The 27,487-nt window shown below is 48.7% G+C and overlaps 1 protein-coding gene across 6 annotated transcripts in view; it reads right to left on the reverse strand.

Annotated features, from left to right (window-relative positions):
* The window catches only part of LOC147729852 (TATA-binding protein-associated factor 2N-like), a 601,338-nt gene that overhangs the window by 211,536 nt on the left and 362,315 nt on the right, over window positions 1–27,487 (reverse strand). For all 6 annotated transcript variants that reach the window (XM_086954762.1, XM_086954760.1, XM_086954759.1 and 3 more), the window contains one exon: window positions 19,888–19,997. In XM_086954762.1, the coding sequence (XP_086810888.1) occupies window positions 19,888–19,997 (110 nt within the window). The remainder of the gene's footprint in view (window positions 1–19,887; window positions 19,998–27,487) is intronic.

A 27,487-nucleotide genomic window follows, 5' to 3' on the forward strand; every position in this document is an offset into this window, starting at 1 on the left:
TGTAGGAGATTCTTTTAATGGTAGTCTAATGTCACTGGAATTGACTTTTGCTAATGAACTTACTGACCCCCCCGTGGAATTTAATCCCACTTTTCACGGAAGGGGTTGTTTTAGCACCATAGATTTTATATTATGTTCTTATTCATTAAAGGGTACTGTTTCACAGTTTAGTACAGGATCTGAAATCTCAGGAGACCACTTCCCCAACACAATAGTATTATCTCTAATTTTGAGTGCGTCTCAACCTTTTAAGAAAAGCCTTCTGGCCCAAGAAACATTGTCCATGGCCAAAAATAATGGGTACTGTGTGAAATGGTCAAGAATCGAACCAGTTGAAACATCAACCACTGTGATCTCAAACGCACTCCCTTGGATTAATACATGCTTAAATGAGACATCCTCCCCAGCGCAAATTATCACCAGTTTTGGGGAAATTCTGAAAGTAATCCAGAAGGCCCTCTTTCGAACTCGCAAGCAGGACCGCTGCAAGGAGCCAGGCTGGTTCAATACGGCTTGCAGGAAAGCTTTAAACGCCTTAAAAAAAGAGCTACATAATCCAATCAGGGACCGAGTAAAAATAGCTAAACTAAGACAGGAATATAAGCAGGCTCAGCATAACTGTAGGAGAGACCATAAGAACGACTTATGGGCCCAATTACACGAGAGTTGTAATAGAAAAGACAGCATTCTATTCTGGCAAACGGTAAAATCTCCCTTCCTGAGCGAGGGTAGCTCTCATCAATATTTGGATGTAGCTGTGTCTGCGGACGAGTGGGTGTCCCACTTTTCAAAAATCATTAGTGACCCCATCGCAGAAAGTGTTGCTCAACCAAATTTTGTACCCGAGCCCACTGAGAAAGGGGAATATCCTATTGACCTTAACTTCTCTCTTGATGAAGTTATAAGCGCACTATCTTCTTCAAAAGCCGGAAAAGCCCCTGGCCCTGATGGTGCACCACTAGATATATTTCTTTTTAACATCGAGTTGTGGTCGCCTATAATCACCCAGCTAATCGCTGCTGTATTAAAAGAAGGACTTTTGGCCTCTTGGTCTTCCTCCATATTGCTCCCAATCTTTAAAAAAGGCGAGAGAAACAACCCTACGTGCTACAGGCCCATATCCCTCCTGGATTCACTGGGTAAAGTTGCGGGCCGCTTAATCTTGGACCGCCTCCAGGACTGGGCGACAGAAAAAAACATCTTAACAGACCTCCAGTACGGTTTCCGGGACGGACTGGGCACTGTTGAACAAGCACTAAATCTAACACTTCTAATAGGGAAATATGCTGGAGTTAAACGGGGAAACCTTTTCATGGTCTACGTCGACCTCAGTGCGGCGTTTGATTGTGTAATCCATGCCAAGCTCTGGTCCATCTTGGACAAGTTGGGTGTTGACCCACCTCTTCTCAAATTTCTGCGGGAGCTCTATACTGGCGCATCGGCTCGCGTAAGATTTGGCACAGGTGGTGAGTTGACCCCATCTTTTCCAATAAACTGTGGAGTAAGACAAGGCTGCGTCCTCGCCCCCTTTTTATTTAATTTATATACCAACGGCTTGGAAGCGGCCATGCTGGAGGGGAGCCGGGATCTACCCACCATCAATAAGCGCCCGATACCAGCACTCCTCTACGCGGACGACTCCGTAATATTTGCTAGGACCCTAGTGCAACTTCAGAAACAGCTAGATAAATATTGCACTTTTATGCTCTCACTTGGGCTAAAGGTCAATAAGACCAAGACCTTTGTCATGCAATCAGGCCCCAAGGTAAAAAGCTCGAAACATCTTTGCATAGACCAATCAAAACTGGAACGCGTCACGGAATACCCCTACTTGGGTATCCTCGTAGACGATAAACTATCATGGAAAAGGGCGATGGTAAATAGAAGATTGCTCTACCAACGTGCAACTTCTGCCCTCGTTTCCTTTTCCAGAAAAATGGGCAAACCATCTCCCCCAGTATTGCTTAAAATCCATCAAGCAAAATGCCTGAGCATAGCCACGTACGGAGCCGGGGTCTGGGGCTACGTAAAAACAGATGAACTACAAAAAATACAAAATGGCTTTGTAAAATATCTCCTGGCTCTCCCGCAGAGCGCCCCCTCTTTCGGATGCCATATAGAGCTTGGGATAGATTATCTAACAGATTATGTTAGGTGTCAACCAATGCTACTATGGCACCGCATATGGACAAAGCCCCAGTGCCATCTTACACGTGCCCTGATCTCAGATTGTCTCGAGATGTCGGCCTGGAAAAACATCCCATGGCTGTCTTTCGTGATCAATTTCCTGAAAGACCTTGACTTTACTCAGTACATCATCGAGCCTTCAGCCATTACTGAGATGAGTAGAAAAACCCTGAAAGCACACTGTCTTACTCATCTAAGGGAACTCCGTATGTCCAGTGAAGTATCTAAACAATCCAATGCCCATATTCTGATGGTTCAGACGTCCCCAGGCACCCAACCATATTTATCATATCACATATCCAACCATGAAAAGTACCTATTAACGAGGTTTCGGTTTAATTTGTTTTTCCGTTTAGTTACCTTTCCTAAAATGTCTACCTGGTCACACGATTTGGATAAATGTCCATGCGACAAGGTCTCCCCCCAAACAACAATGCACGTGGTACTGTTTTGCCACTACTACGCAGTACCACGCAGGCGCTGGGTCTTACCTTTGTTACGACAAATGGGGTTGAGGACCTGTCGCCCGGCGTTTTTAGCCTTGCAACAGCTTGACTCGCAATATGTGGCAAAGAATTTAGCTGTGTTTTTGAAAACTTGTATAGCCATCCGTAAAACCCTGGAAATGAACTTTGTTTGATTGTCAGTACTAGTGCTGTAAATGTACATAAACTGTATTCCTAAAATGCATTAATAACAATTGTGATTTTATAATGTATTGTTTTATTATGATGTACTTTTTATGATTGACAAAACGGTTAATCGAATAAAAGAATTGAATTGAACTGAGTTGTAGGCCAATAAAAAATGTGTTTTATTACAAAATCTCAAATAAGTGGTACAGAAATAAGAGTGCAATGCCATAAAGGCTTAGTTACATAGTCTGAAATAGAGAATTACTCATATTCTAATAAGCAGTAAAAATCATGAAGTCCGGACTATCAGGTTTGAAAGAATATTGACAGCATCTCTAGATAAAACCATCATTTGCAATACAATAGGTCTCGCATTTAAGCAAGTTTAAGCTATTGGCGTTGTAAATGACAATGCCTTTTATTTAGGTTTTAAAAACGAAAACAAAAATAAAAGGCATTGTTATTTGCAATGTCAATAGCTCAAACTTGCGTAAATACGAGACCTACTGCATTGCAAATGCTTGTTTATAATAGAAAGGGAACTAATGTAACTGCATGAATCAAGAAAACTGTGGCGGCAGTGGTGGTCGTAGCTCATCTTTCAAGGAGCAAAAGTGGGTAATCTGGGACTTAGTTAACATTATTCCTTAATGGCAATCAGGCAGGTGTGTGGCAGAGGTCTGCTACTCTATTCCCCATTGTAATCTGTGGCTGCGGGTGGAAGGGTTCAGGGGTTCTCATCGGTTACCTGAGTGAGTATAATGTCTGTGACGCTGCGTACCAGAGGCAAGATACCCCCACTCTCTGATGTGTGCACTCTCTCAAGCATATATCTCCATTCTTCCAGGTCTCGCTCCGCATTTTCATCTGTGTGTACGCTCATGGCCAACTTGTTACTTGCTGCCAACATGGTTGCAATCTGGCTCATGTCCAGGTCATGTGTATGAACGTGGTTGGGTCTGAACCACAGCGAGGGCATTCCCGGGGAGAGGCTGGTTTTAAAGCATGCCAGCCTTTGTGGTGTTAAGCAAGCGCGGTGTAAGTAATAACACTGGGTTTACTTAAACCTTCTGTTACTTGGCAAGCTCACGGACTTGGTTAAATACGCTCTTACATTTTCCATCTGTGAAAAGGGAGGGTAGATCCAGCTCCCATTGGTCTTTGATTGATGAGATTGCTACTGTGCTGTCTTTTTTCAGGGCTTTATATATACGCGGGGGAAATCCTCTGGTGGACCCCAGATCTAGTAGTAGTCTTAATGAGTACAACTCTTGTTGATCATCTGGGTAGGCGGGCCAGATCTCACGGATGGTACGTACTATTTTGGCGTGCTGTAAGAAATGTCCTCTAAGCACCTGGTACCATTGCCCTGCCTCTTCAAGTCAGGAAGGTCCCATGCATGAATAAGTCTCCTGCTGTCCTGCACCCCCTTCTTTTCTCAGTTTTAATGAATTCCTATCAGTATCCAATTTTGTCTTCACAAAGTAAACTGGATACCAGTCCAGGGGGGCGTGGCCTGACGCCGATGGGGACGGGAGCCTGAATCGGAGCTCCCGTTGGTGAACCCCTCCCTGGCACCATCCTGACCGCTGTAGAGGAGCCCCGGCAGCGGAGAATCGGCCCCGGAGGTGCCTGAGGTATAGGGACGGTGGCGGCAACGGATGCGGAGGGTTGAAAGCCCCTGTGGGAAGAGGGAGAGCGGAGGACCCGGTGAAGCCGCGGGCCGCACAAGATGGCCACGGTGCGGCAGTGACGGCTCCAGATGCACTGCGGAGCTGGAGGAGGCCTCGGGGGTCGCTCGGAATTGCCAGCTTGGGGCTGGCACGGTGACCAGAGCAGCGGAGGAGGCCTGAGCTATTCCTGGGGCGAAGGCGGCACACGGAGGAGCCTCGGCGGCGGCCTGGACAAAATGCTGTGGGGCTGGTGAACGGAGGTGTGGCTGCCCTGCACGATCTCCCAGGAAACGGGCCACGGAGAGTTGGCGGTGGCCGGAGCCCGGACTGTCGCTGAGGGGGTGAAGGCACGGGGAGGAACTGTGGCGGACCCCGGGCCCTGCTGAGTGGCCAACGGCGAGAAGTGCAGGCCCGAGGACACAGCGAGGACCCGACACGACCGGTGCAGGCTGTGCTGCACGTTGACAGAAACCTTCCTCCCCCCGCATGGTGGAGGGATCGGGAGGGCGGGCTCCTGGACTGAGCGCGGAGGGTCGGGGCAGCTCTTGGGCCCTGCAGCGATAAGCGAGGAGGCGCCGGGCGGATCTGGTGCTGGGTGAGGCCTGGGACCAGGCTGAAGAGCAGGCAATGGTGGCAGCCTGGAAGAGACATTGAGGGGGCAGAGGGGCCGCTGTAAGCCGATGTGAGAGGCCTCATCAGCTGAATTACGCTAGACACACCGGATGAGGTAGACCCACAGTGAGGGGGGCAGGCTTCAGTGTGCTGATCCTGGACGCTGGCTGTGGCTGTGGGCAGCGCGGCGGAGAGAAGGTCACGAGGCCCTGCAGTGAGTGTGAGAAGGGTGCAAGGAGCGAGGCCCAGCAGCTCAGGGTGAGGAAGAGGCAAGGAGAGGCCTGCGGGTGGACTGGTAAGGCTGCAGCGGTGCCTGGAGACCGAGGCACGCACAAGACGGGGGGCCTGACGGGGTCTGCCTCGTGTGGTCATTGGACATCCTGCGGAGCGGGCAAAGCTTAGAGAGCAGCGCGGTGGGGGACAACTGTGCCGGCCCATCGAGGTGGAGGAGTGAACGTGGGCCGGTGGAGAGAGGCACCTGTGGAGCGGAGCGGTGGGCACACTGCACTGGAGAGGTAGCAACGAGGTACCCAGGGTGTAGTATTTACAGGCTCGAACACTGCCTGCGGGCAGGGGGTGCCTGCAATCACCTTTGCCCAGTCCTAGCGCTTGTGGGGAGCACAGATTACTGAACCTGCGGTCACAGTAGGCCGGACCACCAAGAGTCGGGAAAATGAGCACCAGGAGGGAGCGGGCGAGGACTGCTGAGACCCTACTTCATGCCCGGGGACCAGGACGCCCCAGGGCGACCTCACCCTTCAGGACATTCGGCAGGCCATAGAACGCTCCCGACAGGCGGTTGAAACTAAAATTGACACTCTCAGGGAAGATTTGGGCCTTCTTCGCGCGGATCATAGGAAACTGGCGGATCGAGTCAGGGCCACGGAGGCGGAGATAGAGGGCCTGGGACCGCGGTCGCGGCGAAGGCCGGCAAACTCACAGCCATAGAGAAAAGGGTGCAGGTTCTGGAACAACGGGCGGAGGATGTGGAAAATAGGGCCCGCCGGAATAACATTCGAGTCACGAGCCTTCCGGAGAAGGTCGAAGGGAACAATTTGGTGGAGTACCTCGAGCGATGGCTGCGCACGGAAGTGGCGGGGGAAGGGTTATCCCCATTCTTTGCGCTGGAACGGGTGCACAGGGTGCCGGCCCGGGCCCCGCAGCCTGGCAGACCGCCGAGGCCGGTGGTGGCCCGCCTCTTTTTCAACAAGGACAGGGACCATGTGCTTGGCCAGGCGCGGCTCAAAGGGCAGCTTAAAATGGAGAACAGCGTGGTACGGATCTTCCCCAACTTCTCCCGAGAGGTTCAGCAGCAAAGAGCATCCTTCACGGCTGTTAAACGGAAACTGCACCAGATGGGGGTGTCCTACTCTATGGTTTTTCCGGCCAAGCTGCGCATTGTGCATAATGGAGGAACCACCTTCTTTACCACCCCCCACGACGTATGGGGCTGGATTGAGGACCAAGATCCCCAAGGGCAACAGCGTGGAAAGGAGGGTCCTGCGAATAAAAGCTTACCGACCTCCCCTGGCAAAGGGGCTGCTTCAAAGAACCATCCGACGGCGGAGGAGGCAAATCGAGCTAAGGCCAGTGCGATCACAGCAGTGGCGTCATTGAGTGCAGCAGGAATCCGGGAACCAGCACCGCTCACTGTGGAAGACCAGAGGGACTCGGACTCAGAGACCAGCTTGAGTTCGGTGGGGGATGTCAGCCAGACTCTGCCACACGTAACTCCCCGATCAGCAGACGACCTGGGGTGAGGTGGGCTGCACATGCAGGTACTTTCAGAACTATGCTTGGGGGCAGGAAAAAGGAGACTGATGGTAATGTTCTGCTACTTCTCACTTGAGAGGGCTCCCTGATGCTTATTTGTGACCTGCTGTCCGGGGTGGGGGGAGAGGGGGGGGGCGAAGATTACGGCAACCTCTCGGTGAACTTTGGCCTGATCGTCACCTCTGAACTTGGTTTGTTTGAGCACTAAAGTGCCTATTTTGGATGGGGGAACTGTTTTCCCTTGTCCTGGGGAGAGGGTGTTGGGACGGTAATTGTAATGTTTGGAAGGGGTTAGTAGTTTGGGTCATGGGGAGGGATGCTGCTGCCGACGGGGGTGAAGTGCCACGTCCTGCTGTACTGTAAGAGTTACTGGCAGGTTGTGCGAAGAGGTGCTAGGTCTGGGGACATGCAAGGGGGTGAACATTTGCACTCATGCAGCAGACACAGGCCACCTATAGCATAATGTTGTGGAATGTTAGGGGCATGCATTCTATGAGTAAAAGGTATAAAATATTCTCACAACTAAATAGGAGAGAGGTGTAAATAGCGATGCTCCAAGAAACCCACATACTAGATAAGGAAGGTGAGGCTCTGCGCAGGCGCTGGAGAGGGCAGGCGTTCTACACATCATATTCAGCATTTGCTCGGGGGGGTGCTGATCTGGGTGCGGGCGGGAGTCCCCTTCCACCCAATAGAGCACAAAATTGATCCGTACGGTAGGTATGTGCTGTCTCTGGAGGGTTGGACGGGCAGGATCTTACCCTAGTCAATTTATACGGCCCGAATGTGGATCATGTTAGATTCCTGGAGCAACTGTCGGGGGTGCTGGCACTGTACATGACAGGGGCGGACCTAATAGGGGGAGATTTTAATTGTATTGCAGATACTGACATGGACCGATCGCACCCGCCTCTTCGAGACTCCCCAGTACATGCGGTAGCTAGAGCTTTCAGGGACTGGCAGACTCGTTGGGGACTGGTGGATGTGTGGCGCAGGGCACACCCGACAGGAACTACTCACATTTATCCCACACTCACGATTTACACATCCGCTTGGACACCTTCCTGAGCACACCGAGCCTCTACACCCAGCTGGGGGCGGGGGGGACAGAGTACCTCACTAGGACGGTCGCGGACCATAATCCACTAATGTTACGATACAGGGAAGGTAGGATTTTGCAGCCCATTTCTACATGGCGCCTTAAACCGGAAGCGCTTGAGGATCAGGTATTCCAGCAAGAGACTAGGGAACACATCATACAATATTTTACTGACAATGCGGGCACCACAGACTTCAGAATCATGGAATGGGAGGCCTTCAAGACTGATCAGGGGGAACTGCATGACTTCATTTATAGGGGTCCGTAGGACGCCCCTAGCTGACCTGGAGAGAGCGGATGGGTACTCAGGGCAGTAGAGAGGAGAAAGCCGGACACCCAGAATTGAGACAGGAACTCCTTGAAGCTGAGGAGGAGGAGGCAGTGCAAGTTGAGCGTCTGAGATGCTTTGATTTCCAGAAGTACATGGACAGGACACACGATGAGCGGGACAAAGCTGGGCGACTGTTGCCATGGCTCGCTGACCCATCCAGACGGGGCAGTCCTATTCTGACGATCCACGACCAGGGAGGACGTCCTTTATATACGCAGTAGGAGATTAGCAGCAGGTTTAGGGAGTACTACGCCCGCCTGTATAAAAGCACTGGCAACCGTGACATGGGCAAAATAGCAGGATACTTGACACCCCTTCCGCTCCATTCCTTAGCGGTGGAAGAGGCGGAGGGGCTAGGAGCGGCGATTACGGTGCGGGAAATTAGGGGGGCAGTCAAAGCGATGGCACGAGGGAAGACTCCGGGCACAGACGGCCTGCCCCAGGAGTTCTATGCCACATACCTGGTAGAGCTGGCTCCCAGGCTAGTGGAATTATATGCGGCTGCATGGGAGAGTAGGAGGCTGCCGCCCACAATGAGGGAGGCGATAATGGTTCCCCTGCTTAAACCAGGCAAGGGCCCAAATCAGCCTACCGACCGCTGTCGATGCTAAACCTCGATTTTAAAATCCTCAGAAAGATATTGGCCAACAGGTTGCTGCCACACATGACATCTTTGATGCATTCCGATCAGGCGGGTTTCATCCCCAGCAGAAATCCCACCCTGAACATCAGGAGACTGTTTATAGTGCTACAGCAGGGGGCGGCAGAGGCGCAGGAGGTGGCGATCTTTGCTATTGATATCGAGAAAGCATTCGATAGCCTTGAGTGGGAATACTTGTATGCAGTTCTAGCATGGATGGGGCTGGGGCAGGACTTTATTCAATGGGTTCAAATACTATATACGGACCCAGTGGCGCGGGTACGGACGGGCCGCACCATCTCCCTACAGTATGGGGTGGAGAGGGGTACGCAACAGGGGTGCCCCCTTTCCCCCCTGCTGTTCGCGCTGGCAGTAGAACCGCTAGCGTGTATGGCACGATCAGGGGCGCCATATGAAGGCATTCGACTAGCAGAGCAAACACACTATATCTCATTATATGCGGATGATTTGCTCCTTTTTCTAAAGGACACAGGTGAGGCGTTGGAGGGGGCCCAGCATATGATGGACTAATTTGCAGCTCTTTCTGGGCTCTGTGTCAACTGGCAGAAGTCACGACTCTTCCCGATAGTGGGAGAGGCCATGTCCGCCTGTGGGCCTCGGAAACCTCCAGTGGGAACCCCGCTGTTTTAGACACCTGGGGGTTAAAGTGTACCATGATCTCTCTGATGTTCATGAGGGAAACGTAGGGGGGGGCTCTCCGATCGCTCAAGGGCAGTATGGCGTTTTGGGGGACGCTGCCCCTGTCAGTGGCGGGGCGAATATCCTTGCTAAAAATGGTGGCATTGCCTCGTCTGTTATATTTTTTTACTGTGGATCCCTAAGGCATGGTTCAGATCCCTCGACTCTCTTCTGACAGCTTTTATATGGGGTCCCAGCAGGCACAGAGTGGCGTTGGCCACATTGCGCAGGGCGCGAGAGGAGGGAGGTCTAGCGGTGCCGGATTTGGAGAATTATTATTTGGCGGGTCAGCTCCAACGTTTCACACAGTGGGTGGCAGGAAACCTATATCCGGACAGGAGGATGCCCCTATTCACCCCGAGTAGAGCAGCTGTCCTGAGTACACTCATGGGTACCAACAAACAGTGCGCACTGACCACTTCAGAGCATAAGGTGATAAGCAGCTGCTGGATCAGGTGTCTTCAGAAAACCAAAACCAAGCGACCTTACTCCCCGGAGATGCCTGTGGCGTTGTTAGAGGCGCTCCCGCATGGGGGTCAGTGGAGGGGAGTGGAGGCGTGGGCACGCTCAGGGGTCACTAAGGCAGGAGATTTATATGGTAATGGGGAGCTGCTCACAATTGAGGCCTTCCATGCTAGTTGGGATATCCCACAGGGACATTTTCTGCTGTATGGAGCGGTCACTGGGGCCATGCAGAACATTGGGGTCAGGATACATTAGAACCACCCACACATTCTACATGTGAATACATAAGTCTAGCAGGCGGGGTCAGTAAGGCGGTCTCATGTCTCTATAGAGCCATTAGACGGGATTCCACAGGGTTGCTGGAGAGTCTGAAATGTAAAGGGGAAGTGGACACGGGGAGCCCCATAGCGGAGAAAGATTGGGACAATACACTTATCTGAGCCACCAAGGTCTCCCGCAATGCACGATTCCAATTAATTCGTTTTTATACTCTGCATAGGGCGTATATTACCCCTGATAGGATTAACCAATTGTAGCAGGGAGGCGGAGGCGGGTAAGGATACGGACGATATCTCTCTCAAAGACTAGTGGTGTACTGACTTACCTTCCACCTCCTCTCTGTCACCACCTTAGGACACCTGGGAATCGAAGAAGGAAAGGCGTGTCCCGGCACCTTGGAGGAGAAGAGAGGAGAACGAGTCGAGAGCGTGGAAATCGAAGGAGGACGCAGTTCAGAGATAGCAGAGGAGAAGAGGACGAGAGGAGCTGTGCCAGGAGGCCCACGATACCGCACAGCGCCCAGCCACAACCACGGAGGAGGAGGAGTGTGGCTCTTTCAGGTGCGCGACCGTGTGTCAGGCTGGTTGGGGAGGCGGGGAGCCGCAGTGTGAATATTGTACATATCGTCTCCAGCCTACCCTCCCTTTCCTTCCCTACCTCCCCTTACCTTCTCTGCTCCACAAATACCCTTCACTTGTACCACTCTGTAGAAAGTAGTACACGATCACCGGTGTCCTCACTCCCCCTGGTTTCCCATTGGGAGAACGCAACTGTTGGGCAACCCACCAAGAGGCTTTCTCTCTCTCCCGCATGTGGCGCTGGAACCCAACCAGAGAAAGGGAACGGGTCTCTCCAGAGAGAGGAGAAAGACGGACGAGTCCTTGAAGATCCCGCGACCTAGCTGCCACCTTGGACCCTGCCGCCCTAGCCCGAGAAAGGCGAACCCAAAGAAAGAAAAAGACCTTCAGTAAAATAAAACCTCAGTAACCCCGCTCTGGTCTCCGTGTCCCTCCTTCTGAACCGCCACACCAATATTTTGATCAGGAGGATGTGTGTTGCCCCAGATGCCAGGAGATAGGGGCTAGCTATCTTCACATGATGTGGAGTTGCCCGAAGACAGAGGGGTATTGGCAGGAGGTGGTTCGAGAGACAGCGCGAGTCACAGATAAGGAGATCCCATGCACCCTTGGTCATGTACTGCTCAATTTATTTCCCCACTCTGCTAAAACCAAGGTCACAGCCAGGATCCAAGACCTGGCATACATCCTGGCGAAACGTGTACTTACCAGCAAGTGGAAGGCTCCGGCTGGTCCGGGAGTCGGCAACTGGAAAAAGGAACTAGTGAAATGGGCAATCTGTGAACATAGAATCTTGCTTAGGAACGCGAAAAGAGGTTGTAACTGGATGAGACTGCGTACTGAAGAAGAGTGGTGGGCACCCGGAATTGACCCAGTACAACCTCCTTAGTTACAGACAGAGTCATGGGGTACGGATCGCGACGAACACGAAGAAGTGGAACGCGGCTCCTTTAACTGGGCATACACGGAGGAGGAGGATCCTCCTCCTGCACACGTCAGCGAGACCGGATTGGCTAAAACTGAGGAAGTGATGTTCATGGCGTGTGACATCACCCCCAAAGAGACGGCGAGGAGAGGAGACGGAGAACCGGAGACCGGAGATTGCAGACCCGAAGGAAGAAGTGGAGAACCAGAAGAACAACTGGAAGCAAGCGGAGGAGCGTCCGAGGCGAAGCCAGGAGGCCAACGACCCTGCGAGCCGCCGTGCCACTCTCCCGGGGGAGGAGCGTGGCTTTCCCAGGTACGGCAGCGTATGGCGGCTTGGGTGGGAAGTGTAGGAGAGTAGGGTCTGCAATCCTATGATCACCCAGATTTTTTGCTTTTGCTTCACTGGTTTACGACTTTCTCTGGCTGTGGGCCTGCTAATCAGACCCACAGCCTGGCTGTTCTCTTTCTAAATTACGACATGTACCCTAGGTGCATTTACCAATTGGTACTGGGCCACCTTATCAGACCCCGTAACGCAGGGCATAGGTGTACCCAGGGCCGCCAGGGGCTGCAGCATGTATTATGCCACCCCTGGCTGGCCTCCTCAATTTGACACAACTGGCTGCACGACAGCTGGGGCGAAGTCGTGTAATCACCCTTCGCTTTAGGTATAGGAGTTCTATATCTAACCACACAATGGACATCCGAGTTCCTATCAGTCACTCCTATGGCAGGCCTTAACAATCCTGAAGGCAGAGTGCGTGGGCTCGTGTGAACTAAGCTCTGGCCCGAGCCGAGCCCGGTTGCAGCTTGCGGAATCAAGACCCAATGGCTGTTCCATGATAGCGCGTACCACATCGGTAACTTCGGTGTCGCGTTATCAAGGCATGTCGAGTAAGGTGTAATACGAATCGGGGTGCTGCCCTCTCACCAATTCTGGCGACGAGGTTAGCATTCCGCCCTTCTAGAGGGACACGAAATGTAGGTAACTGTGAACCCTGGTTAAAGTTAACTAAAGCCTCAGCTCCACAAAATGGATGCTGCCACCACAGACACGAGTCTGACCTCCTGCTGCTGGGAGTCCTTCCAGCGAGGAGAGCTTGGACAAAGGGTTTCCTGTCGAGGGCGGTGTTCGCACCGTCCCAGACAGGGTTTGTGTATTCTGGGTAGGTAGGGCTTTTGCGAGAAGGTGACTGCGGAGTGGCACCCCGGTGCTCACTACGCATCTGCCGGTTAGAACCAGTTCCAGGGGCGACAGCCCTGGCCCGGGGAAAGTCCGGCAGGGGAGAGGGGTGTAACTACCCCCCTTCCTGGTCCCACCCTTAGGGCAGGACCTAGTCATGTACCCACCCCTTTCTTTAGAATAAAGGCCGGAGCGGGGACCCTTCCAAATCAGATCATCTTTGATTCAAGAACTACTTTCTACGAAAGGACATTCAAGACTCTTCTCAAGATTTCTCCCTTGTGACTAAGGAGTAGTCACCCTGCATCAGCGGGCACCATCTAAGAACTCTGCGGTTTGCTGTAAGTCCTTCCTCAAGGAATCCGACGGCCCAGCTCGACGAGAACCGGCTTCCCTGGCACCTCTGACCTCTACCCACGTCATCAGCTCAGCTGTGCTCTGTGGGTGCGACGAGACCTCGAGGGACCGGCCATCATCAAAACCTGCACGCTTTCTTAACCGGCACGACCATCGAGGTAACTCTCTGGTGAGTGCTCTGGGGTCCGAGAAGCCCCGACCCTGAGCTGCTCCAGCATCGAAGTGCAGACTCCCAGCATCTCCACGATCTGCGTGGGGCCCTTCTGCTCGCTGCTCAGCACGTTGTCTGGTCACTAGCCGCTGGCTTGTGCCCTTCTGTGACGACATCCGACAATCAACACTGCTGGTCTGGTTGCTCCAGACTGGCCCTTGCTTCCATCTTTTCAAGAAGCACCCCGGACCCTCCTGGTCCACTCAAGACGCCATCTTAGGCCCACCACGTGGCCCTGAGATTTGCCAAGGCTTGTTGCCCCATCCTGGGCCCAGCAACGCCGACAGCATCATCCTTCGTGGGACAGCTCGCACCTCCACCGTGGTCGCCGACAACGCCTCCTGGTCCGTGAGACTGCCGAGCCTAGCGTCACCCACTCACCTGGTCGAGGTGACGGCCAACCGGTGCCTTCCTGGTACCCTTTGACTACTGGCTAGTAGTACGAACTTGGTCCCCTCCGCTTTCAGGTATCCTCAATCTCCGATCCAGGCTTGGATCTCTACGAACTATTCATCACTGGTCGCCGGCCAGCAACTCCTTTTCTTCCGGCTCCTGGCTCGTCAGCGAAGACCCCGACGCCTGTAAGACTTGTGCAGCCGCAGCCCTCGTGGCTAGGTAACTCGGCATTTCGGTGCCTGCATAGCCTCTTTACTCTAGGGTCCCGAGTCCCTCGCTTCCGACTCGCCTTATCGGGTCCGCCCGAGACCTTAAACTTTCCGTGTCCTCGGACACTTGTTTTAATTGTGCACTTGAAGTATTTGCTAAAGAGATTTGGTTTGTGCTTAGTACCCTGTCCTCATAAAGAGTACAGGGCTGTTGTGATTCTTAATAAATATACTGTTTATTTTCATAACACTTGTGTGGTGTCCTTTCACTGGGCGTTCAAGGGGTACATGTGTGGTAAACAGCTGGCTTAACGCGCCCTCTCGAGTCTTTAGCCTTAGACTGCTCGTATCCACGCTACTAGGATAGCTGGTCTATAGGTTGACTTACAACCAAACACCATAAGGGTCGTTGGAACGATACATAGCGGTCGCTAGAATAGCGAACGTTGCATATCGGGCCAACTTCTCACAGGAAGCAAGCGTGTAAAATAGTGTACAGAACCCCTGTTTGTATCCAGCGTTACACCCCCCCTTTCGTTTCCATTTACCCCGCGTTTACCCTCACTGTCTGTGTACATCCCATCCACTTCACTGGCGTATGTTAGAGTTGTGCACGTTCACCGGTGATTCCTCTCCCGACTCACTACACCCGGTCCCTAGGTGCCTAAGACCCCAGCGGACAGCTGAACTAACGGCTCCCTTTCTGTTGGTCTTCTCTTTCCATGGGACCCCGGAGCCGAGGTAGAAGCTTACAACCCAGACCCTGACCAGACCTTGAGGGGCAGTGCTATACCCAGAAGTCAAGAAGGAAGAACACCCGAACGCCAAAACGGATCCCAGTCAGTTCGCAAAAGAGAGACTAACGTTCAGAACGAGGAGAACATTAATGCTAAAAACAAACCGAGGAATACCAATAAAATCCTCTTTAACCCCACGAACAGGTGTCCTTCTCGTTCCTGCACCACAACCTGATACCTCTACTGCCCCCGGCCCACAAGCCCAGTCCACAGAGGTATAGGTAGATTGGAGCGGGCATAGGCCTGTGGGGTGTTGGTAGATGATCTGCAGCATGAGGACCAAGAGTCGACACCTAGCTCGCCACGGGCAGGATCCCAGCTGGTGGGCCATGGGGAGCAGGATCAAGAAAGAGTAGAGGGGGGGACATAACTGGGCCACGGTAGCCTAACATCCAATCTCACATGGAGTGCTCTCTGAACAAGGAACAAGGATGTGGCGAGTACGACTGGGACCCAGACCATATCCGCAGCGAGAGTTGAAGTGGCAAGGAGGTCGGCAGCAGGTGGGGAGGAGGGGGGGATACTGTTAGACTGTTAACATTGCCGAGAAACCAGTACAGCAACCATTGCTGAATGTGCTAGCCAGGCGTAGGATAAGAGGAAGCTGGGATTGGAGGCACACAAACTCATTGTGACTAATCCTACAGGGGGAAATGTGGGTGTTTCCTGACCAGATGATAATGTAATTGTATTTTTCTGAATAATAAATGCCAATAAAAGCTGTTTAAAAAAAAAAAACTGTATTCCAGACATGTGCAGCCAAGGATATTTTGCAGGCTGAATTAAACTAATATCACAGTGAGGTGACTGAAATATTTTTTAACCCTTCGCCGTTATTTAAGTTCATTACTTGACTGCAGTGGACAATAACATATTGGCAATGGTGGTAAGATTATACATACTGTTATAGGGCTACATCCATGTTCGCTCTCTCCGGGGCCAATAGGAGTGTTTATATTAAGAGACAGTCTAATAGCAATTTTTTTATGTTCTATAATGACAAGTGTGTTTATTTCGATGTAATTATTTTCCAATAAAATATTTAGTCTTTGGCTATTGTAACCCCATGCAACCTGCCCTGAATGCCAATTTGTGTCGCTACTTTAATGCCTAAGAGTATCTATTTGTCCTGAAGAACATTCCCAGGAGAACTGTTCAACAAGCAGAATCAGGGTAGACGCTCCTATTTTGACAATTTTGCGAACAAAGGTTTTATTAAAAAAGGCACTTTTTGTAAAACACAAAATTAGAGGAAAGGCAATTGTTTGTCAGAACACAATTCTACGTTTAAGTGACCATGTATAAATGCATTGGATTTTTTTAAATAGATTTAATACTTTCTTTCCACTGGTAGTGGTGTAAATAGGCATTTGCTTGAAATATCTAAAGATATGTTGGGTAGTTGAAGATAAGGTGGTTGTTTAAAAAAAGCATGCACTTATGTGTGTGGCATGCATAATTAAATAGTGAAAAAAGAAAAATTACAGCCTTTATTTAAACTCATGATCAGGACTTTTATTAAAACGTGTGTTTTATAGACCATGGAGTGAAGATGAAAAAAGGAAGTCACTTTCGAGACATGAAGCATGCAGACATTTCAGGTCCAAGAGGATACATTTAAGAATTATCGATTTAAATATAAAGGTGCATATGTGTAATCACCCCACCAGGATCAAGCTGGTGTCCTTGCTCAACCTCCACTTGCTTCCACAACTTACTCCGTCACACTGTCCTTCACATTCCATACGGACTTGAGCAGCATTCTAACCCCTTCTCTTTAGACAAGTAATAAGATCACAAAAATGGCATGTGAAGCGTAGTAAATTAATGGCCCTTCATGCAGGGAGAAAAGGGCAGGTATGTTTCACCATTTATTTTCCAGAAATAAACCACTACTGTGGTGGTTTGTTTCTAAAAAAAATAAAACACAATGTTGCGTGAACTGATAAAACCTTGGTGGTCCAATAATAATCAGCATTAGTGGTGATAAAACCAACACAGATCTTTCTGAAACTGGTGCGGCTCTAAATATGGTGGGCAGTCTTCCGCTCTGGGAGTGGAGTCTAGAGCCTACACTGAAAAGGCAGCCAGATGCAAAACTGTAAATGACCCGACTTTGTCTAGGATCTTGGGTTGGATTTGGGGGAGATAATACTTTTTCGTTAGCCATCAAAGCCACATGATGATTGCTAGCTCTCGAAAATCTGGCACTGCACAGTCCATAGCCCATCTATAAGCTCTAAGGAGTTTTAAGAGTACGATCATCTCCAAAAAGTAAGCAATGTCTCACTTTATTTGACAACCACAATGACTCTAAACAGCACAAAGCATTGTACACCTGGAATAGTGCAACTAAACGTTTGATTTGCCGTTCTTCTAGAAAAACATGCAGCATGATTCCTTGTAATGTAACAGTAAACAATCTATGATGGTTTCAAAATGAATTTCACACTTGAATATTCCCTGCACATTTTCAATGTAAAAATACAGAACTTTAAAAAGGAAATGAGGAGGAATGGTTGCTCTCTCACACCCTGCATAACTGAATTCAATCAAAGATATATGTACAATCCACCTACTCCTGCATAATCAGCAAGGTTATTGTGCTGTCCCAAGGAAAACAGAGGGGAACTAGTACTAAAGACTTAAAGTTGGGATGAAGGCCCTCTGCAACTGTTGGTAAAGCTGTGCACCTGCCCTCTAGTGAGACTGACAACTAACCTTCCTGCATAAGGAGCTGGAGTGTCACAGCCACGAAAAAAAGTGACTAGATCCACTGAATGCATGCAAGACCCAGCTGAACGGGAGGACTTGAAGGACATAATAGTGCACTGCCTGTCCAGGAGCCACATGATTCCCCAAATTTGCTGCCCATGAATCAACACCATTTTTTCGGTCAGCCATATCACCTTCACTATCAAAACAGACATTGCAATCGCTCCCGTCTCTCCCCATACCAATTATACTTACCTCTACTGTCATTTTTTTTGATTTTGGGAAATTCAAACTTCGACCACAGGTATAGGGTTTCATCTAATCAGGTGGAGGAAGTGCCCTTGACTTTGGAACCCCGAGAATCAAATGCACACTATTAAAACAGATTTTAGACATGATATGGGTTGAATCTCTAGTGAAGTCCCTATCCTCCAGGCAGTAGCCAACTGACTACTGTACTGTCTAGTGCTTTCTGTGGGAGCTCCTGACCTATGGGCAGAGTTGGTACAGGGAAATCTCTACAACGATTGATGATTCTTGACAGAAGCCTCCTGTTCCCGTGAATGACTGAAGGGACAATGGGGGTAATATGGCTCCATGCCCAGCAACTGCGCATTTGCAGCCCACAGGCTACTGAACTTTTGTAATCCAGAGAGGGATCGTTCTACAGTAAAGGACGAGGCACCAGTGACCAGACACCATGCCATCCCTGTACACAAGTGGGAACAGTCTTTGGAAGCATCTAAGACTCTTTTCGGGTGGTGGGCTTTTTGGACATCTGTCGGATGTGAACAGTGTAGGTTATTGAACATAATCCTTCAGTAACCAAAAAACAGAGGTAACATTAGAACCTTCAAATCCAAATGGGAAAAAACCTAACCCCCAATTGCTTCATAAAGAGTCCGGGCAGAACTAAACAGTCCACCTGTGCAATAAGACTGGCAATAGGGCCCAATGATATCTAAAGATAACCACCAAGTGCTGAGGAACGACAAACACATTTGTTTTTGATATTCTGAACCATAAATACCAGGAATTAGGGCCATATGTATCAAGATACCAATTAGCGATTCTGTAATAGCGATTTTTAAGAAATCGCTATTTCAGAATCGCTAATTGGTATGTATCAAGAAAATCGCAATTTGTTAGCGACTTCTTGATATTCCTTAATTGCGAATTCGCAAATTGCGAATTCGCTATTAAGGAATACTTTCCCATTCATTTCTATGGGCCTCCTGGCCCATAGGAAGGAATGGGAATTTATTCTCAATTTGCAATTTGCTATTCGCAAATAGAGAAAAATTTCAAGGGTGCAGGGGTGTCCAAAGAACACCCTGTTGCACTCCTGAAATAAGTATGGGTGCACATGTGGTGCCCATACATGCCCTAAGGGCATGTATGGGCGTCACATGGCACTTTGAACAATTCAAAAATGGGCATTTTACAAGAAATTCGCAAATTACCACCAACTTCAAGTTGGTGGTAAATTGCAATTCCTTGGGGACAATTAGAATTTTTTTTTAGCTTCATACATTGCATTTAAGGAATCGCAAAATTTGCGATTCCTTAAATGCAATTGAAAATAAGGAATCTTAAATTTTGTAATTCCTTATTTTGCACCGGATTTTCATTCATACATCCCATTTACCAAATTCGCGTTCACAAAGGCCGAAATTCTGCGAATATCGGCCTTTGCGAATGCAAATTTGAATGATACATATGGCCCTAAGCCATTACTGATAAACCTCACTGCATGCTACAGAGTCAAGTGCTAAAAGGGAGGACCTGGTCATCAAATTTAGGTGCAATATTATTATGGGACCCGGACACTGGTAATAAATGACTTCAACCTAAACAGCTATTGATGAGTAATCACTTATTGCCTTGGAATCCCAGGAGAAGATCGCACAATAATCAACATAATACCATCAATTGGTATAGTACTCATGTTCAAAGGCCAATATCAATTACACTCATTTCAAACTCTCACTGTTTGCCTGAGATGCCAAACGGTAAACTATCCTAAGACAATTTATAACAAAACTATGCATTGAAGGATGCAAAATTATAAACTGAAGAAAATCAAAGGTAGTTACAAATATGGTTATAGCATCTATGTACCTTTATGACGCCAATCTGCTTGAAGAAATCACCCACTTCCTCAGGTGTAGCATCTTCTGCGAGACCTTGCACAAATATGGTATTGTTATCAGTGTTGTCCTGATCACCACCTAAGAGCAAGCACATATTTAATAGCTATTATTCAAAGACGAAGCAAAAGATTCCCAAATATCTCATGCTGCATTTTAGAAGTAATGTTCTTCAATGGGATGATAGCCATTTCAAAGCCCAGAAAATTAGACCATGTCAAAGCTTTAAGCACATATATTGACAGAGGCTTGTAATTAGTAGTAGTAGTAGTAGTTTGAGCTTTATTCAATATGAAAATATCATAAAAGCATTTACAAATTAGAAGTTAAAAATTCCAGTGCTAAAAGACATACATAATAGTTGTAACATACATCATAGTAAACATTTTAGTGTTAAAAAGTCCATATTTCTGTATCTAAAACTTTGTGTCACAAAAAAAAACATGTTTTTATCTACAACAATGAATTTAAAACCGTGAAAAATTTCATTGAAGGTCATACTACATATTCAGGAAGGATTTAAAAAAAACAAATCTTTTAGTAAAGAAGGGAATAACAAGGAGGGGGGTGGGCCAATATTGCGTACTAACGATACTATTTCAGAACCATGTGACTAATGCACTATACACTTTTCTCATTAAGGCGTAGGCTTAATTTATTTAGTAGCCAAAAAGTTCTGGGTAGCCAATACTTAACACTTCTTTCCCATGATCCTTTTACGAGTTAGCCAAACACTTCCCAGAAACTTGGCTACTCCGCAGATCATTAATGAGGATGATGTATCAGTTCTCAGAATACGGAGTGCAGCGCCATGTGGAGTGAGCTCAGATCTGGATGGAGCACCAGATCTAGAGATATCGACAAGAGAGACGGAACCGGCTGCAGACGAATCAGCCGATCCCGAGAATGTAGTGTACCAGAACTGTCGGGGCCACGCTGGTGCAATCAAGATCCTCCGGCAAGGTTCCGCTTTGATCTTCCTGATTAGTCTCGGGATCAGGGGTTTTGGTGGAAAGGCGCAGAGAAATGAGCCACACCAGGCAATCGAAAGCGCATTCCCCAAGGATCCCAGATGGTGATCCCTGCTTGCGTAGAACTGGCATTTGGCATTCTCTGGAGTCACAAACAGGTCTGTGGCTGGGGTTCCCCAGCATCCGAAGACTTCGTCGAGAATGGCTTGGTTAAATTCCCATTTGTAACTGATCGATCTTTGGGGACTCAATGCATCCGCTGTTGTATTGAGCAGACCTGCGAGGTGCTCTGCTGTAAGAGCAATGTTGTGGAGAATCGGCCAGTCCCAAATCTCTTGAGCTTCTTTGGAAAGTGTTCGGGATCTCGTCCCGCCTTGCTTGTTTATATAGTGCATGGCTGTTGTGTTGTCCGTGCGGACCAGCACTGCGCGGTTTGAATCCGTGGCATAAAAGCCTGTAAGGCCAAGCGAATAGCCTTGAGTTCCCATAGGTTGATGTGGAACCTGCACTGATCTGGATCCCAATGACCACTCACATGTAGTTCCTGCAGAACAGCTCTCCAACCTTCCAATGAGGCGTCCGTGGTGAGAACCATGGGAGACGGAGGAAGCGTGAAGGTCAAACCCTTTGAAATGTTGTCCTTTACCAGCCACCAGCTGCATGCTTCTTTCATTGCTGGTGTCACCGTTATCCTGTCGTCGAACGAGCCCTCCGCTTGGTACCACTGCTTGTCCAGCTGTTCCTGCAGCGGACGCATTCGAAGTCTTCAGTGCCGAATTAATGGTATGCAGGATGATATCGATCCTAGTAGGGACTTGTAAAGACGGACAGACAGTGATTTCCTCTTTTGCAAGAGACGAGCTGACAGTAGAAGTTTGTTCTGACACTCTTCCGTCGGAAAAGCTTTGCATTGATCCGTGTCCAGGATAGATCCTAGAAACTTTGCCGACCTGGATGGGTAAAGGATCGATTTTTCCATGATGAGTTGGTGGCCCAGGTTGCTGAAAAGCTGGATGCAACTTGAGACTGCCCTGGAACCTGCTGGAAAGGTCGGAGCTTTTATAAGCCAATCGTCTAGATAGGGAAATACTTCTAGAGATTGCTTTCTGAGAAACGCTGCTACTGGAGCAAGTACTTTGGTAAATATCCGTGGTGCCGACCTGAGACCAAACGGAAGCACCTTGAATTGAAAATGGCTCTTGCCTACTGTGAAGCATAGGTATTGCCTGTGACCTGGATGGATCGGAACATGGAAGTATGCGTCCTCCAGATCCAGTGTCGCCATGTAGTCCCCTTGGTTCAGAAGACACAGGATATCTGGCAGGGTGACCATCCTGAAGGAAAGCTTTATGAGATAGGTGTTGAGCTCCCGTAGATCTAATATTGGACGCCGCTTATCTTCCGTTTTGCGAACCAGGAAGAACCTGGAATAAAAACCTTTCCCTTTCTGTGAGAGAGGGACCGGTTCTATTGCCCCCTTGATGAAGAGTTGGTGGGCTTCGAGACCTAAGAGCCGCAGATGTTTCGACTCGCTGGCGCCCAGAGCTCTGGTTGGAGAAAGCTGTTGAAACTCCAAGGTGTGGCCACACCGAATGATATTCAAGACCTACTGGTCTGATGTAATCGTTTTCCAGTTTTTCAGGCAATGAGAGATCCTGCCCCCTACTGATGTTGACGGAGGGGTAGGAACAGTAGAAAGAGCCAGGAGGTCGCTATTGACGCTTAGCATTGTCTCTGTCCTGGCGACCTTGACGGCTTTTGCCTTGCTGCAGAGAGAAAGAAGCAGATTGGCCTTGCCTCTGAGTATACTGTGGTCTGTAGGACTGCGATGACTGAGAATATGAGGAGTAACGTTGTTGGTATCCTCCTCTGTTGTTAAACTTATTTCCCCTTGCTCCACGGAATGGCACTTTACGATATTGAAGAGTGCCTAAGGACTTGGCTGGGTCTGTGTCCTTTTTGATATCCTGTAAGGCTTCATCAATATGCTTTCCAAAAAGCATGTCACCGTCATAAGGCATATCCAATATTTTGTCCTGTACCTCAGGGCGAAACCAGGTCGCCCGAAGCCAGCCTGGTCTCCTAAGAACAGCCGAACCTGCAAGGGCCCTGAAAGCCGTTGTCGCTATGTCCATGGCACAGTCAATTATTTCTGCTGAAGACCGCTCTCCTTCATCCAAGATTTTTCGTGCATCCATCTTAGTAGGCTCCGGCAACTGGTCTATCAAAGGAACCATATCGCACCACATCTGGCGATCGTAGCGGCCTAAGATCGCCAACGCATTGGCGGCACGAACTAGGAGACTTGACATAGAGGAACACCTCTTCCCCACATTGTCCAGGCGTCCATCCGATTTGCTCTGTCTCGAATTGGCCCATAACAGTACTCCATCCGACGATTCAGCATCTCGTCTACACGCTAAGCGGCTTGAATATAAGGTGCTGGCCCAAGAGCGGGCGCAAGCTACACTCCTTCGAACTCGTCACCGAGTTTATGAGCTCGGAGACCGAGCCGGCAGAATTCTGGCATGGTTGGAGCGCCGTCAGCAGGGCACCAGATGGGTCCCCTTACTCGTCCGCCCCAATAACACCCACATAACAGATCCACAGGAGGTGGCAGAGGCATTTGCGGACCATCTAGAGCAGATATATTCTGCCAGGGCACAATACACGTCAGAGGAATCTCGACAACTCCTAGAGGATACGCATCTGCCCACTCTCTCAGAGTCCGACAGAGATGAACTAGATGCAGACCTCACGGTGGACGAGATTAATAATGCTATTTTTGCCATAAGGTCGGGCAAGGCTATGGGACAAAATGGCATTCCCATCGAATTCCTGAAGGGAGTAGCCCTTGGAGTAACCCCCCACCTGAAGTCAATGTTTGAAGAGAGTCGAGATAGGGGCGTCCTGCCACTTGACCAACGGCTGGCCACCATCGTGGTGACCCATAAGCCAAACAAGCCGACTACGGACTGCAGCTCCTACAGGCCCATTTATCTACTAAGCGCCGAAGTTAAGATCCTGGCGAAACTCCTAGCCACCAGCCTCCTCACCATTCTCCCTTCACTGATCCACGACGACCGGTCGGGATTCCTCCCAGGCCGAAACACAGCCCTAAACCTGGAGAGTGAATAACGTCCTGGGGAGACAGTCCTACTTGCAAGAAGATGCTGCGATACTGTCACTTGACGCCACAATGGCGTTCGATTCGATAGAATGGTCATATCTCTGAGGTATTGGCAAGATTCGGCTTTGGACCTAAATTTTTCTAATGGGATGCTTGCTATATACGGACTTATTGGGAAAGGTGCGTGTCAATAATCACACATCCCGCCAATTTGCCTTACATAGAGGGACCAGACAGGGCTGTCCCCTATCCCCACTATTATTTGCACTTACCCTGGAACCCTTGGCCCACTGGGTCCGGACGGATGCATCCATTATAGGCCTCAAATGGAAGGACGACATGATAGACAAAATCTCTCTAAAAGCAGATGACAACCTGGTCTACGTTGCTTCCCCTAAATCCTCCATTAATCATTTACTCCACGTCATGACTAACTTCGGGAAATACTCCGGTTATTCCATTAACTGGTCGAAATCGGTGCTGTACGTACTGCACGGCCCACCTCCGACTCTTCCTCGGGTATATTCCATTGCCGTGGCCCTAGATGGCTTCAAGTATTTAGGTATCTTTGCCACCCCAGATCCCAAAATGTTTTATGACCATAATATGAAAGGCCCACTCCAAAGACTACACGCTGATATATCACACTGGCGATCATTGCCCTTGTCCCTCCCTGGAAGGGCGGCCCTCTTCAAAATGTTGGCGCTCCCGAGATTTTTGTACGCCCTCCAGAACTGTCCCTTTTCTATCGCTGATTCTTACTTCAACACGCTGGAGGGAGACTTGCGTCTTCTATTGTGGGATGGTAAAGCCTCCCGCATAGCTCTCCGTAAGCTTACCAAGGGGTGGTACGACGGGGGCATCGCCTTGCCGGACTTACGCCTTTATTAATGGGCACCCCAGTTAGTGGCTACAAACCACTGGGTCCACGGATCACCCTTAAATCCAGCTTTTCACCTAGGACGATACCAAACGGGACGAGAGGGTTATTTGGGGGCGCTCTATGGCAAGGATTCTCGCAATCGATATGTAGGGCCCATGACGCAGACAATAGCCATATGGCACCGAGCCAATAAACGAATGGGATGGTCTAACACATTCACTAGGGCCACGCCGTTATGGGCTTCACAGAAGCTTGGCTCCCTCTGTTACCAAATGGGCTTTGATAAACGGGACACCATTGGCAGATCCACATTAGGAGACTTGATTCACAGGGGTAAATTGTTAACCTTCACTGACTTACAACAGAAATACGCCCTTGCACAAGGTGAGGCTTTCCGATATCTTCAAATCAAACATGCTATCTTTTCGAACGTATCAGACCTCTCCTCTCTCCCAGAGGACTCACCCCTCGAGGACAGGCTTCTCTCTGAGCCCCTTCACGCCAAGGCTATATCATACATCTACCGGAAACTGTGCAACAGCATGCCTGACTCATTCCAGACCTTACGTAACAAATGGCAAGGAGACTTGGGACACCTACAAAATGAGGAGTGGCAGGCAGCGTTGATGTTCCCCAGAGAAACGGCGATTAATCATTGTTTTCGACTAATCCAACTCAAAGTGTTACACAGGACATACACGTCTGCCCCTCTCCTGGCTAGGATAGGTAGACGTCCGGAGGACCTATGTCTTCGGGGGTGTGGTCTAACTGGCACCTTTTATCATATCCTGTGGAACTGTCCTGTGATTCAACAACTGTGGCAAAGAGCGACTCATAAAATGAAGGATGCACTGGGAAAACCAATCCCTCCGTCACCTAAGGGGGGGATCCTTAATATATGGGACGCCACGGATTTGACTGATGTTAAGCTCAAGTGGATGGCTTTGGGATACATATTAATAAAGAGAGCAATAGCAATAAACTGGAGAGCCTCTCTACGGCCGTTGCTGGTGGGATGGTTGGCTGAAATGGATAGGTGTATGCTCGCTGAGAAGACTGTGTACACACTCCTGGGCTGCCCCAAGAAATGGGATAAGAAGTAGGGCCGTTGGAATACTTATCAGGGAGAGATTTGTAGTTCCCCCACAGCAGACTTGGCCATGGACAGAGCTGGACCCCGACACTGTAACACTCGCTGATCATTTCTGGTTTTATTGTATAATGCCCACTGTGATGACTCTGCTTTGTATTAAAATGCTATTGTATGATTGATTCTGCCCTCTTTATTTCAATAAAATGTTATTTAAAAAAAAAAACATCGTTAAGAGCACATGTACTGCCTCCTGTTTAGTAGGGCTCAATGCATTTCAGAGCAATTACACCAATACCTAGTAGTTGAAATGGGGGTAAAAAGTTGGGGTAAACCTGCAAAGAGCCGGATTCTTTACACATGAGAACTACATTTGCTCCAATACCTGCCATGGCTATATATCCATAAATTCAAACATGACTTTATTCACAATCAAATTCCTTTAGAGAAAACATGAAAGGTGGAATTGCTTTATCTATTATGTTTTCATGGTTTGGCAAGGGAATTTAAAAAGGGCTGAAGAGTTTTTAAGATGGATTATGAATCGGAATCCTTTCCTGAAATTCACACACACTCTTTGTAACAAAGAACTGGTCTTCCTGGACCTGCGTATTGTTCTGAGGTATTGTTACCTACAGACTGATGCCGTCACAAGAAAACAGACAAAAATATTGCACTATTTCACAGTTTCCATCCCTGTCCTTTTAGATACAACTTACAGGGTAGACAATTTCCACTACGCTTTTAAAAATAAAAGCAGACATGCTGTCAACCATACTGTGGGATCGTTATGCTCAACAAAACATTATAGGCACATTTTTAAAAAAAGGGTCATAAAAACAACAGGGTGGCCCATTTAGAATATTACCAACAGGAGAAGCAAAAAACTTTGATATGTGTCACACCACAGCATCAAACAAAATACAGAAGATTATTAGTAACACAGACTGAGTTAAACATCGAATCTTTTAAGCTTTGAAAACCGCATGTTTTCTTATAAAAAGAGGGTCATTTAAGGACCCTGTTAGTACACACTAGACCAAGGGCACAGACAACCACACGTAATACTACATTTTACACCAGTGAAATGCCATTTCCCTTTCGGAAAATGTACACCCTCTCACAAAAACTGCCATAAAGGTTTATCTTAGTCTTTTTGCCTATAGTTCTTGAAAAACAAAAACCACTACTTGTAATTTTAACCAAGTTATTTACTTGAACGCCTACCAATGTGGCCTAAAGTACGTAGCAATGACAACTAGGAAAGTAAAAAATATGAATGAACACAGAAACATCATAAGGTGGAAGAAAAGAATGACATGGGTTACTTTACTTGCTATTTCTAAGAGAAGGGACACACTGAAGAGGAATTACACTGCCTTGTTATAAGTAAACCATGGATCTCAGCAAAATACCCTGACCCCAAAGCTATCTTTCTAGACAGAGAAGCAATGTGGAATTTTTGTCTTAGAACATATATACATGTAAATGACAAAA

Source organism: Lissotriton vulgaris, chromosome 2_1 (genome assembly GCF_964263255.1).
Source record: "Lissotriton vulgaris chromosome 2_1, aLisVul1.2, whole genome shotgun sequence".
Classification (NCBI taxonomy): domain Eukaryota; kingdom Metazoa; phylum Chordata; class Amphibia; order Caudata; family Salamandridae; genus Lissotriton; species Lissotriton vulgaris.